The sequence below is a fragment of the Pelobates fuscus genome, chromosome 1 (assembly GCF_036172605.1).
Source record: "Pelobates fuscus isolate aPelFus1 chromosome 1, aPelFus1.pri, whole genome shotgun sequence".
Classification (NCBI taxonomy): Eukaryota; Metazoa; Chordata; class Amphibia; order Anura; family Pelobatidae; genus Pelobates; species Pelobates fuscus.
In genome coordinates, this window is record NC_086317.1 from 78,188,777 (window position 1) to 78,208,105 (window position 19,329).

The 19,329-nt window shown below is 36.9% G+C and overlaps 1 protein-coding gene across 1 annotated transcript in view; it reads left to right on the forward strand.

Moving 5' to 3' along the window:
* Positions 1-17,958, forward strand: part of NOS2 (nitric oxide synthase 2) — a 40,819-nt gene extending 22,861 nt beyond the window's left edge. Inside the window, exons 17-27 of the mRNA XM_063444089.1 lie at positions 92-266; positions 887-1,019; positions 3,716-3,791; positions 4,875-5,056; positions 7,630-7,793; positions 9,934-10,144; positions 11,104-11,191; positions 12,147-12,268; positions 13,442-13,590; positions 14,946-15,140; positions 16,264-17,958. Coding sequence (XP_063300159.1) covers positions 92-266; positions 887-1,019; positions 3,716-3,791; positions 4,875-5,056; positions 7,630-7,793; positions 9,934-10,144; positions 11,104-11,191; positions 12,147-12,268; positions 13,442-13,590; positions 14,946-15,140; positions 16,264-16,350 — 1,582 coding nt within the window. The 3' untranslated portion in view covers positions 16,351-17,958. The remainder of the gene's footprint in view (positions 1-91; positions 267-886; positions 1,020-3,715; positions 3,792-4,874; positions 5,057-7,629; positions 7,794-9,933; positions 10,145-11,103; positions 11,192-12,146; positions 12,269-13,441; positions 13,591-14,945; positions 15,141-16,263) is intronic.
* The last annotated feature ends 1,371 nt before the right edge of the window (positions 17,959-19,329 follow it).

Consider the following 19,329-nt stretch of genomic DNA (forward strand, 5'->3'; position numbering starts at 1 on the left):
AGAGCACGTGAGAATGTAGTTTGTTATCAGAGTACGTGGAATAAAAGGCATATTTGGAGGATAGCATTGATGTTCTTGTCTTTCATAACAGGTTTGCTGTTTTTGGCCTGGGATCCAGCATGTACCCTCATTTCTGTGCCTTTGCTCACACTATGGAAGAGAAGTTGGCTAAGCTCGGAGCTTTACAGATTAGTTCTACGGGAGAAGGAGATGAGCTCAACGGCCAAGATGAGGCTTTCCATTCTTGGGCAGGCCATACTTTTAAGGTATTACTAAACAGTTGTACATGCACATTTGTTCTGAGATGATCATCTCTTACCCAACCCACACTAATTTTTACGATACAGTATATTTATAAGATGACCTCTCTATTTGTCTGCATAACTGTCTAACTATCAGCCTATGTGTCTGTCTCTCTGTCTATTAGTCTCTATACCTTGCCTGCAAGGTATCAAGGGATAAACAACACTATACAAACATTTAAACATTCATACAAAAAATACGTTGAAATAAGTACATAAGATTCAGAGGATTTATCTAGTATGGACTAGAGGTTCTACAACAGGTGCTTTGTCGAACGGTGACGATCTATTTGGCAAAACTTTGTTTTGTTATTATTATATTGAAAAAATACGAAACATTGACGTGGAGGATAATTGTGCGTGCCATTTTTAACTCACAAGTGCCTCTTAATAGAATCAGTTTCCGCAGCCGTATAGATACAATCTGTCAATTGACTAACCTCTTGTAGGACTTCTTACCAAGGAGGTCCAGGTGATGATCGATAGGGCAATACGAACATGAGGCCCTTAAGAACGAATAGATAACTACAAATACTGACTGTAACATATTGATATATAACATTTTTCTGTATACTGTGTTGCAGGCGGCATGTGAAGTATTTAAAATTCGAGACAGAGAAAGTATAGTATTGCCAAAGTGCTATACCTCAACAGAAACTTGGAGTCCTGAAAACTACCGCCTTGTGAATGAAACACAGCCATTGAACTACATCAAAGGTATCTTCATTTTGTATTCTTCTTTAAGTCTAGAAAGATATGCATTAAAAAAAATATCACAGCTGGGTCGCAGAGATTATCATACTTTGCTTTACTAAGGGTATGGGGTGCTTTTCTATCACGGGTTGGTTTTCCTGTCCTGTCATGTAATCACCCTTAGGGGATTTTCCTTTCTCTTCTCTCTTTTGGTTCATTAATCTATCTGGGTACAAGCCCTCTGGTGGGACTGGCACTACCATCTGACCACACTCCCTTGTCTTTCCTGCCCTCTCGATTCCATCCCTGAGGGCATCTGGCAAAGACAGGGTAGTAACTGTTTATCTATAATTCCTGTCATGTAATGTTTCATGCCAAAGGCTATGTGAGCATTGGTTTGTATTGCTGATATAGATGCGTTCATAATACTCATTGAACTAGAATCAGCTTGCTGGTGATGGGAACTTGTAAGAGTAACCACAAAGGTTGGGGGCCTTGGTCACTGCAGCTGTTCAACTCCTATACTGACAAGGCATCTGAGTTGACTTTTTTGCTGGTACAGCATTGTGAGAGTTATAGTCTACAAGAGCTGAAGTGTCAGGAGTCCTTTTGTTGGCGCAGTTAATGCAGTATTTTCACAACACATCACACTTGCATTATTGTCACTCCACAGTTCGGTGGTCGGTGTATTCAGGAAAAAGGTGTTGGCTCTCTGTATTAAGGAAATAGGGCTGAGTTGATGATCTTACAGACAAATGGACGCAGGAAGCACTTAAGAAACCATTGAACAGATTAGATTTTCTATTTAGTACTATATTTATGGTTAACCATTTGCAGGGGATTTGCAGGCTGGAAAATGATACAAATACAGTATTTCTTTAATTTATTTATTTGCTTACCCCAAATCAGGAACTCTAAAAAGTTTGTCTTATCTCCTTTAATAGAGTAAAGGATTTTAACTCTATTAAAGTGGCACTACAATGTATCTTATATTTATATTTACAGTATAGCAAGAGTGAGGAAAAAATAGCACATATTTAAAAATGCATGAAATGTTCCCCTTACCTATTTTGTAAGGGGTCAGTCTGATGGCACTCACAGTTCCTTCAGTAAGACATATTTAGTATTAATTATTTATAAGATATTTAGAAAACAAACATTGTAATCTCACGTCTGCTACATTCCCAATCTGAGAGGTAAAATATTTACTGTAAAATTTCCTTAACACACAGAGATAAAGGTCAGCATAGTTTTTTTGTTTACTTAACGCAAGATGCATACTTGCAAATTCATGGTGACTTTTAATGGTAGACTTATCGTTTTTTATTTATGTTCAAAGCCCATGATGTTTGCATGACAAGCCTGCTGCTACAGCAAAAGAGCATATTTAGAGTCGTTGTCACATACCTACTAAGCAAGAGTATTTTAATTGCAGCTTCCTATGAGGTTTGGGAAGTAGTTTGCATTGAATCATAACATTTTAAACAACTTTAGGTCCTGTATTCACCAAACCAAAGAAATGCGTGTTCTGGACGCTGTGTGGTTTACAAATGCAGCAAATTTATCAGATTTACATTACATGTATTTTTACCTGACCTTGAAAATACTCATACTATTTACAGTGCTATTTTTTCATAAATAAATTAATACACACCCAAAGTAATGAGCCAACTTACACCTATTAAAATTATCACTCATCTGACAAATAGTTTTTAAGCAGTAATATTTACCTTTACCCATGGTCACAGGTTTGTCACATATTGACTTTAAATTGGAAAAGGAAGTTGTATATATTTGATAGTACCCAATTGGGAATAAACTCTGATTTCAGTCAATTGTGGAGAACTGAAAAACATACTTTCACACTTAAAGGGACACTATAGTCACCAGAACAACTACAGCTTAACATAGTTGTTTTAATGAGTATAGTCAGTCCCTGCTGGCATTTTAATGCAGTGTTTACATTACAGCCTAGGAACACCTCTCGTGGCCACTCCTCAGAAGGCAACTGGAGGTGCTTCCTGGGGCTCTGCATTGAGACACTGAACTTTCCTCATACGGATGCATTGATTCAGCTCTGAAAAAAGGTGCTTTTTAACCATTTACTTTCCTGACAGGGGGGCTGAGGGCCTAAATAATGATATTAGATCTATAGTGTCCGGAACACATGTTTGTGTTCCTGACACTAAAGTGCCTTTTTAAGTCGAAAAACAATAACTGGAAAATTCCAAAAATAAATACTGGGCTTCTTTGGCATGCATTTAGCAAATTACGTTTGCAATTCATTCCAATCCAATATTTTATGAATAAACCTCCACCAATGTCACCAAACATTGAATTGCTTGGAAGGATTCAGCGAATTTCATAATACTGCCGCAGTTTCTCAGAGAGTGTTTCTACATATCTATGCAAAATACAGACTTTGGTACAGCTCTGTTCCTTGGGTTTTGGTCTCTAAGGCAGCACCATTGCTGAGAGATGCTGGTTCCCCCCAATTCCCTTTATGTCTTTACTACATATCTCTATGGACAATCCATATTGTTGAGGTTCCTTGGTCCATTCTCCTTTTTGTATTATGGTATTCCCTTTGGTTGGGATATGATGATTCCTGGCCAGACTGCTTGCTATCTTCTTTGCATAAAGTTCAGATAAGTGTTTGGTCTTTTTGTTGTTTATTTTGCTATGTTTTGTTGTTAATATATTTTATTCATTTCTTGCAGCACTCACTACAATGCATTCTAGGAACATCCTTCCAATGAGGCTGAAACACAGAGAAAATCTATGCCAAGACTCAAGGTAATTCAGTGACAAAAATAGAAGATATTTACAGAAATCATTGAATTTTTACTCAAATGTTTACTAGTTGTTGTCAGAGAAAACCGGTGTTGTCCTAGATTATATGCCAAAAATATTTACTAGCCAGTGTAGCTGTGATGCCAGTTTTAAGCATTCTCCGTCCAAAGACAAAAATCACAATTGAAAAGCATGGAACCAGCAATGTTAATTCCATATTAACATTCAAAAGTAAAAGGGGCAATCAGAACATCTTGATATATACTTGAATAAATATTACAATTTAAATTAAAATGTGAAATTCCCTGGCATGACACTAGGGCTATAGACTCATTTTCTGCTTGTAGCTTATATAATGGTTTACTAACATTATCTTTGATTAGATTTTTTTTAGAATATAAATTATTATCATTATATTGTGTTTTCACTTTTTTCACAATTTTATTTTAATTAATATACTTTTTTAATAATTTTAAATATACATATATTTTTGAGCACACCCCAGGTTTTTGGAGGTATTTAGCCGTATTCAAGTGAGGTATCTGATGCCCTTTCCTTTAGTTTTACTTTGTGTTTGTGCTATGAACATTGTTTACATTGTAGCATTAACCCATTCAGTACCCTGCCAGAGAGCAGTGCATTTTTCTTAACTACTAAACAATCAAATTCAAAGTGAATTTCAAATTTAAGGCCAGACTAGCTGAACTTAGAGATGTTTTCTAGTTCGGCTATTTTAACCTTAAATTGTATATTCTCTTGAATTCTCACTTTAGCGAATAACCCCGAATGTCTGTAATATTGGAGTGTTTTCATAATATTAGCCCATGTTATGGGGTGTATTTATGTTTTTATTGTTAGTTTATTCCCGTTTTTGGAGGTAGATTAAGTTGCTTACTATAGTTACAGAACTTCTTACTGGCTGTTACTATTTTAATGTCCTTTTTCACCTGTAAATGGAATCACAAAGATACAAAAACCTACAGTCATCTAATCTGTGTAACTAAAGCCAGTTGTTGATCAGGCTGAGAGAACGGAAATCCTGAATGCGTATTTAGTCCTATTATGAGATCTTTCTCTTGTTCTCAGCCGTGCCACCCTGCTAGTCAAACTTTCCTGCGAGAATAGCCAGGAAGTACAGTATCTGCCAGGAGAACATGTTGGTGTATACCCTGGAAACCATCCAAACCTTGTTACGGGCATAATTAAACTTCTGAAGGATGCACCTCCCTGCAATCAGGACATCCGACTGGAGACACGCAGCGAACAGGGTAAGATTTCTATTATGTTTCTGGTTAATGCAAATGCCATATACCATTACTATTCTTCATATCCCTGCAACTAAACCAGGTTCCACATTATGACCCTGATGCTCTTGTGTTTTTTAAAAATAACACAACTGAATAGCTAATCCACTAACAGATCATCTTCTTGTCATCAACACTCACTTCTAAACAATAAGAAAACAAAGCATTCGTGAAACAATGTCGAACAGTGTTTTAGGTCATGCATTAACCATCTCTCAGCCAAATGACTCATCACGGTACTCATGGTATATGTCCATCCCCCACGCCATAAAATGCACTGGCAGAATTACAGCGAAAAGTCTATATTATGGGATAAAAGCTAAATTGTTCATTGAATGACTGCTCTGCTTATCTGCTATTACTAGACTCTGCTTATCTGCTTAGACTAGAATGTAAATGAATCACCTTACATGGTATTAGGGGGTTTAATTTGCCTTTTAAAACCAAAACGTGAAAAAACTGGCATTTATTGGAGGTTCGAATAAATAATCTCCTTTTTTTCTATTTCCAGCTGGATGGGGAATGTGCTCACTCGTGGTTCTTTTGGTTTTTTTTGTTTATGTTTTACTCTAATACTTAGAGTACAGATGCAGAAAATATTGATGTCAACTATTAATGTCAAAAGATTTATCTAAACTATTCCCACCTATCATGAGTGATGTTAAATTAGAAATGCGAAATACATAATTAATTGTCATCAAAATGTGATCCTTGGTTATTTTTCGAATTCATACATTAGGTTACACATTCACACTGTTAATAATAATTTAGAGACAAAATTCCATAAAATTAGAATCGCTTTGGGTTCCGCCATATCAAGATTAGGAATATACATAATATTTTGATATTAGAATTTGGGCAACAGACACATAGATAACAACATACTCCAGCATTTCAGCACCTGCATGTGAAACAGCTCCACATTTAAAGGGGCACTTAAACCTAAAATCATTCTTTAAGTTCATTCAGATCTACATATTGAAAAATACATATTTGTGAATCAAGAGCTCTTAAATATGTTAGCTGACCAAGTACTGTTGTAAGTCATTAAAAATACACTTTGTCATCAGTACCAAAACAGCGAAAATAGGGATTTCAGGTACAAAAATAACTGGTAAAATGATCTGAATTTACAGAAAATCTAAAACCAGACATTAGTGCACACAGAAAAAAAAATCAGTTTCATACTATTGTGTCTACATAAACTAATTGATTTCAAGCTAAATATTGGCATTTAATCACATCATATGGCTTTAATGTGTTGAACCCACCAGTATGTCAAAACACCCCATATACTGGTAGGTATAAATTAAATTCTAACACGAGAGACAAACATGTTAGTAATATTACTTACTGCTTAAACTGCCCCCCAAAAAAACTTTAAAATGAAATCACTGTGATCACAATCAAGGTCAGTTGAGGCATAGACAGGGCACACATTGCAAATGAGGAAGTGAAATACAAACATTGTTGATATCATTAATGATTCCTGGAAAGTGATGATCATTTATAGGTTAAGACAGGTAAACACCAGTACGTCAAATCCTTGTACTGAGTATTTAAAGATGTATATTTCGCTGTGTACTTCGCATCGATAGACATGCAAATATGTATAATTCTAAAACCACAGGTAATAATTTTGAGAGATATCAAACTTCCAGTACATTGTGAGTTTAAGTTACAGGTACTGTCATAATTTTTTTATGACTACTTAAAATAAAGCACAACATGTAGCCTTTACTCATATTTTTTTTGTAATTCATACATGTAAGTAGACGCATCCTTTTGCGTGTATCTTCTGACTTACCCATGTCCTCTGGAGACGCCATGTTAAACTTTTCTCTGGAATGAACAGCTTGTTCATCAAAACAAACAAACAAACAAAACACAACATTCTAACATTGTGCGCAAGTGTTTGGCATCCAATTATTTTTAATTTTTTGCTTTCAACCAAAGATGAGTAAAGATGGCTGTCCCCACTAATTACGGCTAAGCCAGGAGATACACTGAAAATGTGTTCACTTAAATGTATTCATAACAAAATAATATGCACAGTAGCTATACAAAATGCAGTATTTTACTTATCAGGAATAACAAAATATCCTCGTTTTCTTATTAAAAAAATCACTTTAGAAATGCTTCCTTACTAATATTTTAGAACATTCCATTAATAATATAGAAAGATAGGAGATGAAAATAAAAAATCTTTATTTGCCACATTTACAATCAAACAATCCAAACAATCAGTTGCAACAATTATCTGTCTAGCATTGTTTATACATAGTTGATACTGCAAACATAATATGTTGTATATTCCATTACTGTAAATGATTTTGATTTTGAATAAATTAATATAAAAAAAGGAGCTATTATTGCAATCGTGCCAGGATAGTCAGTTACGAGAAGATGTTTAATATCCTGATTGATTTATTTGATTAAGAAAACCCCCAAAAGTCTCACTAGGCGTAAGGAAGTTAGATTCGTTAACAGGAACACTTTGGGTTATATAATTACAGATTTCCTTTTTTTTTTTTTAGGAAACTTTTGGACAATCAGCGAGAAAATCCCTTCTTGTTCTCTGTTCCAAATGCTGACATACTTCCTTGATTTAACTACCCCACCAACCCAGCTGCTGCTGAAAAAATTGTCTTTGCTGGCTGCTGACATTACAGATAAAACGCGTCTTGAAGAGTTGTGCAATGTACGGATCATATTCATTGTTTATCTAAATGGCATGTTAGTCAGGTTCTTTCACAATGCAGTAGTACTGGCTTTGGTATCAGTATCGTGTATATATTCTAGCTCTAGGCACTGCTTAAACTAATATTTTTTTTTGCAGTCAAAGTGACATGTAATTGTTATTCCAAATCTCACTTTGCACAGCATTCACCCTTTAACCACAGTTTTAAACAGTGTGTTACGCTTTGACAGAAGGAATTGTACAGATCATATTATAAGTCTACAGGGAACACTTACAATGCATCACTAAAATCTTTGAGTTCCCTGGACAGAGATATGTATTTCCTCATTTTCTTTCTCTGGTGTGATAATGATATATTTTTAGAGGTATGCTTCAAACACAGTAAGCATTGTGGCATATTGTAGTGATTATGGTCCTAGGAGACTATGATTGTAGTCCCACTATTTTTTGTCCGTTTATTTTTATGCGATAAGCATGCAGAGCTGCCATCAGAAATGTGTGGACCCAAAACACAGATCAAGATCTGGGATCCTGGTGTCCTCCCCTAGGTCTGCCTACAAGGAACATTCTGGGTTCGCCCACAAGGATGCAGTGTGCGTGTGTTCCGAATGTGGTGTTTATAGTGGATGTAGAGAGTGTGTGTATAGTGGATGCAGAGATTGTGTGTAGTGGATGAGGAGGGGTGTATAGTGGATGCAAAGTGTGTGTGTAAATTGGATGCGGTATATGTAGTGGATGTAGTGTGTATGTAAAGCGGATGCAGTGCGTGTAATGGATAGAGTGTGTATAGTGGATGCAAAGTTTGTATTTCTATAGTGAATGCAGATTGTAAGTTTGTGTAGTGGATGCACTGTGGGCAGGGTCAGTGCAAGAATTTCTGCTGCCCTAGGCAAAGATCCATTTTGCCGCCCCCTCATGTCACTCACTCACTGACAGATACACACTGGCAGACACACACACTCACTGACAGACATACACTCACTCACTGACACACACACACACACACACACAGAAACTCACTGACCAACGTACATTCACTCACTGACAGACACACAAACACACACTCACTGACAGACAAACACTCACTCACTGCCACACACACACTCACTGAGAGACACACACACACACACACACTCACTGACAGACATACACTCACTCACTTACTCACACACACACACACACACACACAGACACTCACTGACAGACACACACACACACACACACTGACATACATACATACATACATACACACACACACTCACTGACAGACACGCGCGCACACACAGACACTCACTGACATACACTCACTCACTGACAGACACACACACAGGCAGACACTCACTGACAGTCAAACACTCACACATTCACTGACACACACATACACATACAATTACACAGGCAGACACTCACTCACATACATACACTCACTCACTGACACACATACACACACACACACACCATGACAGTTAGACTGACAGTTAAACACTCAAACACTCACCTCCCTGGGGTCCAATGTGGGGGTGCTCCTGACTGCCTGGCTTTTCTGTCCCCCTCTCCTCCAGACGGTCACTGGCATTTGTTGGCAGAGCAGGCATCTGCCATCAAGGTAAGCAGATGCCTGCTCTGCCTTACCTAGCACAGTTTCGGGGGCGCCCTGAGGTGGCCAGATGGCCACCTCCTGGTCACCCAGTGACAGGGCTCCTCTCGGCGCCCCTACTCCTCTCGGAGCCTTGAGGCGCTAGGGGTGGCTTAAATGTGTTGAGGATGCAGTGTGAGTATAGTGAATGCAGAGTGTGTGTTTATGTAGTGGATTCAGTGTGTATAGTGATTGCAGAGTGTGTGTTTGTGTAGTGGATGCAGTGTGTATAGTGAATGCAGAGTGTGTGTTTGTGTAGTGGATGCTGTGTGTATAGTGAATGCAGAGTGTGTGTTTGTGTAGTGGATGCTGTGTGTGTAAATATATTGTGTAAAATAGGGGCTGCATTCTGTGGGAACACAAAAAAAAAAGCATTTTAAAAAACATGTATTTATTTTCCCCAGCTAAGCATCTTGCTCATGTTGTTTTGCTCCTTTATGTCTTAAACACCATCATATTCTTTAGGTCTTCCTTTTAATAAGTATCTCTACTTAATTCTTTCAGAGCACAGATAAATATAATGCATGGAAGTCCTACTATTTCCCAACATTCCTTGAGGTGCTAAAAATGTTCCCATCCCTTGAGGTACATCCTACGTTTCTGATAACACAGCTTCCATCTCTAAAGCCAAGGTACTATTCTGTCAGCTCCTCCACGGACGTGACACCTGGGGAGATCCATCTAACTGTTGGTGTTGTAAACTACAAGACACAAGGTACATTTAATTTATTTGTATATTGCTTTGTGAAATTAGCTATTTTTAATCAGTACTAATTAGTTATTGGTAAAGTTCTCACATCGCTGTTAATACTATTTATAAGTCCCAGTCCCAATTTTCAGGTCTTGTACCACTGTCCTGACTTTGTTTCCTGGTGTTCCACTTTTGGGGGCACTGGAGAACTGTCCCTAACAAACATAGTTATGGTCGGGGCATTAGGACCCCTGAAATAGTTCTCCTTGCATGGTCCACCCTTGGAGGCTCAGACTAGTTGATTGTCAGTCAGCATGGCAGCATACACGTTATGGTGACCTGTCAATTCTACAGATAGGCCTGCCCTTTTAAATTCAACGAGGCCCTTTGGCATTCTTCGAGATCAATGCAATACTCCCAAACAGCTCTTCCAAACAGCAATGGTATGGAGAGCTTGCCCATTCGTCTCCCCTGATGGCATTCAGGAGTAAGGATGCACCCTTGAAAAATATATCAAAGTAGTGCTTGTTAAACCAACACCCTAATGCATGTTTATTTTGTTTGTTGGGTTGTTAATTAATTAAGATTCCCTTAATTCAGTTATAGATCTAGTAACCTATTTAGGACAATATTAACTTGGGAAAAATATACTACTAAAGCTAGACTATTTGATAATTATTTGATCCATTGATTAATTAATCCACTGATTTAAGATTAGCAACCTGCTTTGTGCTATGGCTCCCATTATGTTCAACCGTATTCACTGTGGAAAAAATAGCAACCTGTAGCAAAATGGACTTTGAAAACCTCTATATATGTGTATTTATAGCGTGACTCTGTCTCTTTACCTATATGTTACATATACGATCTACCATCCCTGATAGGCTGTGGCGTAAGTTGAAATATACTTACTGTTTGTATTAACTATTGTGCATTACAGATCTTTTTCTATCCTTTTACATTGTTTAAACCTCTTTCCATAGATGGCTCGGGTCCATTGCATGAGGGAGTGTGTAGCACATGGCTGAATACCATAAACATCAATGATATAGTGCCGTGCTTTGTACGTAGGTAAATATCCAAAAACATATCATCGTACACCTTAGGGCAAGGCTGGTAAACAGTTTGTCACTTTCTGCATAAATAAGAACTCAACAGAGGTTAATTTTCTCTACACCACACTAATGTAAGATTTAATTAGCTGTAAAATGTTCCTATGTACGTCTGCTGAAGTCGCCACACTGGCTTCAGGTTGACAAGTGGGAGTCCTGCTTGACGAAATAGGGGTATCTTCTGGGGTGAATAAACCTAACCCCAAATACCGAACAAACCTCAGTATTTGGGGTTAGGTTTTTTCACCCCAGAAGATACCCCTATTTCGTCAAGCAGGGACTTTCTCTGTGGGGACTTTCTCTTTTTCTTTTGGGTATTAGCTTTAGCTAGTCTACACAGTCTGAGTAGTTTGAAGTATAGGAGATTCTACCATTTATATTGGAAGGAACGGTTGGGGCTTTTTTTACCGCTCCCTTTTCTCTTTATATGCTGTGCTACTCGCTGCTGGTGTGTGTATGTTTTTTGGGAAGGGATTTCCCCTCCTGCAGACAGCAAGCCTTAGACGGTTTATAGGTGCAAATAGGGTTTTTTTCTGTCTACTCCCTTCCACCTTTACCATCTGTTTACCCATTCATGTGTGCCCCCATCTTCCCTATTATTATCTGATTATTACACATTATTACATGTTTTTTCTGTGTTTCAAGGGTCTCCTCGATTTACATATATGAATAAAATAGAACTTTACGGTCTACAATACAAGCACAAATTGTTAATTAGTGTGAACACACAGTAGTTTTTGTACACAATTTTTTAATTGGGATTTTTTTATTTTGTTTTTTTAATGGGAATTTTTATTTAATATTAACATCCAATGCCACAAACATAACAGCCCGAAGCCTTTGAAGCAAAAAGGACTTAATGAAAGCAGAAGATGAGCATTCATTCATGTCATGTTTTTTTTTCTTTCTCCTAGTTCAAATGCATTCCACCTGCCTGAGAACTCATCATCTCCATGTATACTAATTGGTACGGGGACAGGAATTGCTCCATACAGAGGGTTTTGGCAACAGCGAACCTATGACCTAGAAAAGAAAGGTATAACAAAATTACACTGAAAGGGTCACTGGAGGGTCTATTGTGGCACTATCTAGATCAGTGGTTCTCAAACCAAAAGTCAGGGATTTAGGCTAATTCTGTTTTTCTAGGTATAGTGAAAAACCTGGACAACTGGTATTCTTTCAGGACTGGCTGGGGTACCACTGAACTAGACAATTCATTAACAATTGTAGAATCAAGTTGAAAAAAGAAACTTTTCTTGTAGGGTCAGAGGGGACTACTACAGTCATATATTGCTATTGTTTAATCTCCACATTTCCCTTTGTCACTTTATACCAACACTCCCCATCCTCTTCCTATCTCATGACCTTTTACATACTTTGCATTATTCTCAGCACTAACTGCCTCCTTTGAAACACTCCTACTTGTTTCCACTTTCACTTGCCTTTATCCCACACTTCGTTTACTTCTTCCATACCCAATATTTGAATGCCCCTCCATTCCAGTATCATTTCCCTTGCTTCTTGCATTGTAGCATCCTTTCTTGCAATTTGACTCCCCCCCCCCCCCCACTCCCCATTACTCACACTATCCCATACCTCCCAAAATTTCAAATGACAAAGAGGGATATTTTAGGGGTCTGAGTGGGGGTATGGCCACAAGCGGGGCTGTAATGAGAAATTTTAGGTTACTTAAAAAAAATAATTTATGCAACTAAAGTGTAATTTAGAACAAGAACAATGTAACTTATTTACGCAGAATATAAAAGAACACAGGGATTTGGGCCCAAAATAAGGACTGTCCATTTCAAATAGGCACATTTGGGAGGTATGCTATCCTCAGACATCTCCCCACAGTACCTTGCCCTGAAAGTCCCATTGCTTTTATTTCAGAACTCCAACATCTTTCATTGCAGCAGAACCACCCACTTACCAAGGAACCTAGCATCAACATAGTCCACTAGAAGTCGATACACAAATAGCTGTTGTGCACAAGGGGCAACTGCTATTGGGCTCTGCAGAATGCTGTAGAATGCAAATGTGCTTTTCTAATTTAAAGATAACACTAGCGATTGTGTAGTCCAGCAGCAACTGGAAAGTGGCTACAGTAGAGCACACAGACCATAGAAGGACATAACAATAAATAAATACACACTATAACATATTTCCTTTAGCTAAATAAATAAAGTAACAAATTGTGTATTAATTGCAGGAAAAAAGGCAGGTTCTATGATATTAGTGTCCGGATGCCGGCAATCGGGCTTGGATGAGGTCTACAAAGAAGAGACATTATATTTGAAGAGCAAAGGAATACTGAAGGAGGTGTACACTGCCTATTCCAGAGAGCCAGGCTTGGCCAAGGTGAGTGGAGACTTGGTTAACATGGTACTTTATATTAAAGGGATACTCTAAGTACCAAAAAAACTAATGAAGCAGTTTGAGTATTTAGACCAAGCCTCTGCTGTCTCACTAATCAATTCTCTGCCATTAGTTAAATCACTTTTGATCCTGTCCATGCAGCCTTAGCCTCACCTCTGTTGGCTGTGAATGACACAGCCAACATGAAAAAAGTGGTTTAATTTTCGGTCAGTACTGTGTTTTCACTTTAGAAGTTTTTATCTCCTCCTCTGTTAATTCAACTTTAATTACAGACAGGATGTTTCTGCAGGGTCTAGAAGGCTAGTAACAAAGTTGGAGATACATTCTAAATACATTCTAAATAAAAGAGATGGTGCAATAAAGGATGTTTAAACATAAGCTGTCACTTTACAGGAAGTGTTTAGGGAGGCTGTGTGAGTCACATGCAGGGAGGTGTGGCTGGGGCTGCATAAACACTGTGATTTAACTAATTAATGGCAGAGTACTGAGCAGTTAGACTGCAGGGGCATTGTCTATACACCAAAACCACTCCATCAAGTTAAAGTTGTTTTAGGTGCTCATAGTGTCCCTTTAAAACAAGTCTTTATTACTATTCTTGCTTGAAGTACTGAATGTTACTTTGATTAATCAGACATTTCTAGTTTACATTTTTCTAATCTTTACAAATGATCCTTAAATGGACCAGACGAGGCATGGCACCATTAGTTCAGTTCAACTCTATTGGTTACAGAACGATCACTGTGATACAATAGATGAATTAAAATACCTAACATTGGACTCAAGACACCCCTTCTCATATCTTGCTATAGCATCTATAACCACATACAGGAACTTACACTCAATTTACTATTGCAATAAGGAAGCAGACCAATCAGCATTTTCATACCCTGTAACTGTGAACTACCAGAAAACATAAAATCTTTCACAAGAATGCAATATTTGAGAAACAAAATCAACTATCATTTAACAAAACCAAATAGAATGTGCAACAAGATTGTATCTTTTAAGTATCACAGAAAATCCTTGAAAATTAGGGAAATGTCTTACGTATTTTTCCTGGTAAAACATTTCATAAATTACTAATTTCATCAATAAAGTTAGTCTTCAACCACTACTTGTTGCACAATGCAAGAATTAGCAACATTGTGCATTGCAGATTGACACTGAGAGTGTAATATGGCTTAGCCGCCAGTGTGGTAGTGGTCAAAATATGTAAACTTTAGATAAAACTATCCCATGACTTATAGATGTGCTAGCATTTTAATATTTTCAGATGACTGAGTAAAATGTTGGCTTATTGCAACCTCTAACAGTTTTTACCTCCTTCCTGTCCACAGACATACGTCCAGGACATTCTGAAACAAAATCTTGAGCAGGAAATTTTAAAAATTGTTCTTGAAGAACAGGGGCACCTGTATGTTTGTGGGAATATTCAGATGGCCAGAGATGTGACTGCAACACTTAAGGCCATGATCGCTAACAAGAAGGGATTAAATGAAGAGGAAATAGATATTTTTTTCTCCAAACTAAAGGTATATAAGTATAAACTGTGTTTTTTCTACTTTCAACAAACCTAGCTTATGTTTTGGAAAGCTCTGTTTATTATTTTAAATATTATAAAGTAACTGCCATGGATTATTACTGCCATAACAAATCTTTAGTATTGTTATTTTTACTCTATCTCCTTCTTATGTCAAAACACAAAGGATTTCATATAGTTACATATGTCCTCACTTCCATCTCTTAAACCAGCAAACAAGCGAAAAAAAAAATCTTAGAAAATTATGTAATAAACATCCATAAAACTACTGTAAACTTGGTCAGATTGCATTGTTGGGCACACCTCTCAGGCAGGAGATTTTGTTCAGCCTTCCCCCACCTTCTTACCACACACTAATCAAGTCCAGACCAGTCGACTAATGACAGAAACAGGACATCATTGTTTAGCAGTAACAAGGTACCCTCACCTGAACTGGATGTGGAAAGCATTAGAAATAAAAAAAGCAAGTAAATATGAAAAAAACATATTTACTTGTTTTTTTCAGCCTGCATAGTAAGGCTTTTTAAAACTAAAGTTTCTACATGAGACAGTTGTCTCAAAGTGATGCATGTGCTTTTAAGTGCATGACTGTCCTGTGACATGAGAGCTTCAAAAGGCAGTTTTAAAGGGACACTATAGGCACCCAGGAAAATGATTTCTTATGGGGAGGGACTAAGGGACTTGCCGGTCTCGCAGCACATGAGCATCAGTGCGCCCCCCCTCCTTCGGATGATGTTGAAGGAGGAGAAGCGCCGACCCAGAGTCGAGGGACACCTGCACTGGAATTGGGTGAGTACTGTAATGGTTAATTAACCCTTAAACTAATGGTGGCATTAGGGAAGGGCAGAGAAGAGTATACTGTTAGGAATTCAGATTTATATTCCTAGCACAATAGTTTCCCTTCAGTGATAAGCTCAATAAGATTATCTACCCATACTGCTTTAGAGGATGTTATTAGGTGGAATGCACAGTGCCGGTTCGTCTTTATATGATAATGACACAGCAGGAAATTACAAGAAAGTTGTAATGGAAATGAATTTGTAGCTTCACATTAAAGAAAATGCCAAGACAATTTTTCAGAAGGAATTCTCTGATCATTTTGTTTTGTGTTGCAGAGTGAAATGCGGTACCATGAAGACATATTTGGTGCAACCTATAAACCTTCACAGCCAAAAAATGGATTTCAGCCTTTGACCTTTTAAAATACAGTGATGATAGAGGGTTTGATCTATCAGTTGTGTATTCCTTTCAAACCAGTTACATCTTCTAGAAGTTATCTACTAGACTGACACAATCCGATATATGAAGTGGAAATAATGTAAGAAGTGCACATTCTGAAAATCTACCCCTGTTATCTGAGTCACTGCATACTTGTACACATATTTTACAGACAACTTGCAGGGATGTGAAATTTTGTACTCAATTAGATAATTCCAATTTTCAAGACCAGCCCAAACCTCACTTATAAAAAAAAAATAACCAACATACAAAACTAATGCAAACTGAAGAGCTGCCCTAGTTCTGATGTTCACAGCGTGTATTGGAAAAAAAAAAACATTCCTTGCCTTTCTATATATCTGTGCTGTTTTTGGCACAATAACCTGTTTGAGATTTATGAACGTGTTACTGAAAACCAAATTAAAGTATCTGTTGTACTAGATTAGTTTTTATTGCTAAAGACAATTTACTGCACTGCTTATTCGGGATTTAGCAATGCTTCCATTCCAAAATAAAGACAGCACAAGTGGAGCCCTGTGGATGTCTTTTTTTTCCTACAATGTTTTTAGATGTAAAACTCAACACAACCATCCTGATGTTTTCTCTGGACGCTCGGCACTGAAATAGCTAAAAGTCATTGGAACAACCATACCTGGCACTTTAAATTGTCTACATTTTTTTCCCGCAACTCTTTGTGTATTTATGAAAATATTCACATATGATGATGTACAACACCCATCTTAAAGCAAATTTGAAAACCTGCCAGCATCTTCGAAAGACTCTTTCCACAACAATCCAATAATTCCACTCAATGTGAGCAAACAGCTTGGTCAGTCATCGTCCCACATTGCTATTTACAACAGTCTTCTATGTAATTCACATCCACTGGTTTGCATCTAAATTGATCAATACCAAGACGCAGAGATTTATGAGACCAATGAGAACATTAAAGTGTCATAATGGTGTATGTATATTTACTATATGCATTATATAAATATATAGTGTTAATATATATTAAATAGCAAAGAGTTATTTAAATATTTTTCAATACAACACTTTAGAAATCTGCCCTCAGAGGCCCCACAACACACATACACGCATGCAAAACACTATAAAATAAATACAAATGTATATATAAAATTGTAGACAATGTATATGACAAATGCACTTTAGAATTTTGACCTTTGGTGAATTTTATTATTTTTTGTATCTCTCACTTATAGGAAAATTTTTGTATACTATTTGTGTAAACAATCACATTTTACAAAATGTGAGCATGGACTTTGATTTAATATGTAGATTAGACGTTACAGAATAATGTTTTACATTTTACGTTTACATAAAAACAGATTGCAGATTGTACGTGTGATGGCTGGTCCATATTCTCCTCTGACAATCTTGTAGTTTGTTTGTAGGGTAGGACAATATTTTTATTATCTCATACTATTCTATCCCACATTGTATCTGAATTTTGTCAGAACCCATCTTGTTGTATATTATTATAAGGGTTAAAATATTGTGAATGGTTTTGAAAGTTTCATATGGCTCTCAATAAACATTCTTACGAAGTGTCTTTTATTTAACAATGTATGAATCGCAATACATTTTACTGTAAATTTCAAATTTAATAAATAAAAAAAATAAAACACTAGAAACGCTGCCTGGAAATAACAATTTCATAGATTTAAATTGCTTGTTGAATTGCTTAAAGTGTTGTGATTTAAATGTTTTTGCAAGTTAAATTAGTGGCTGATTCAGATCACACCAGTATTTTATTTTCCTTATGAAAAAATAATAAACAATGGTGTGTGCTATAAAATTGTTAATATAACCCCTTACCCGCAGGGCTGGTTTTGTTTTATATAGCTTAGTCTTGACATTTTTAAGAAGCAACACAAACTTACCTTGCCCCATATTCTAGTGCTGGCCATTACGTAGCAGATGAACGCATTTGTCACACAGAGGGACTTTAAAGTATGTGTCATCTTCTCTCTACCACACTGCATGGAAGCCTGTATGGCCCAAGATAACTGATGTAACATTGATGCATACATGTATGAATAATAGATCAGTTACAATGATATGAAAGTATAATGTTAATTTATAATTCTTATAATTTGAACTTCACACAATCAAACTACTTATAATTATATTATATTTTTCTTCTATTTCCACTCTTCTCTGTTCCCACTCCATGCAATAGTCAGGTTAGAAGAAGAAATAGAACTGGGATCTGTATGAGAAGGCAGCAGAGGTGAGGTACAAACAAGGAGTATCCAATCACGGATCAGGACCTGCAGAACAAAATCTAGAATTATAATACAAGCCAAGGATCTGGTAATTGGCAGCTTAGAATCATGGGAGACAGAGTTGGGAGAAGGGAATAATGTGGTACAATGGACTGGCATTAGGATAACAGTTGCAGGAATAGTTCTTTAACAACTAATCAATGAGTGGATAGCAAGGTCTTCTTATTTTACAGTTCTGTGGTGGACTTTATGCTATGTGCACATGTGTGTATAATAATGCACAAAGCATGCCGTGAGACAAAAATAAAGTCCATTTGAATTTGGCTCAAGGTCCCTTGAAGTGCATGCAGAATTAAATTATACATTTGGATGTTACTAATATGTGTTTTGTGACTTTGCAGTGATCAAAGCCATGGAGCCTGACCAGGTAGGTAAGGGGTAGCAATCCCATGACATTCTTTATTAATTAATCATAGCCATGTTTTTATTCATTTTCTTTAGAATTTCTCGTTTTCTTCCCTTTTGTAATTATATAACTAACAAAATCTTGTATCATCTTCTCATGAGGTCTATGTCTAAAACTTATAGACACTGTGTGTTAAGTAAAAGAAATATTGAGCAAAAGAAGAACTAAAAGAGGTAGTTATGATCCATTAACAGCTGTACATTGAACTAATCACAACAGTCAATATTTAACTTTTGCATGCTACATTT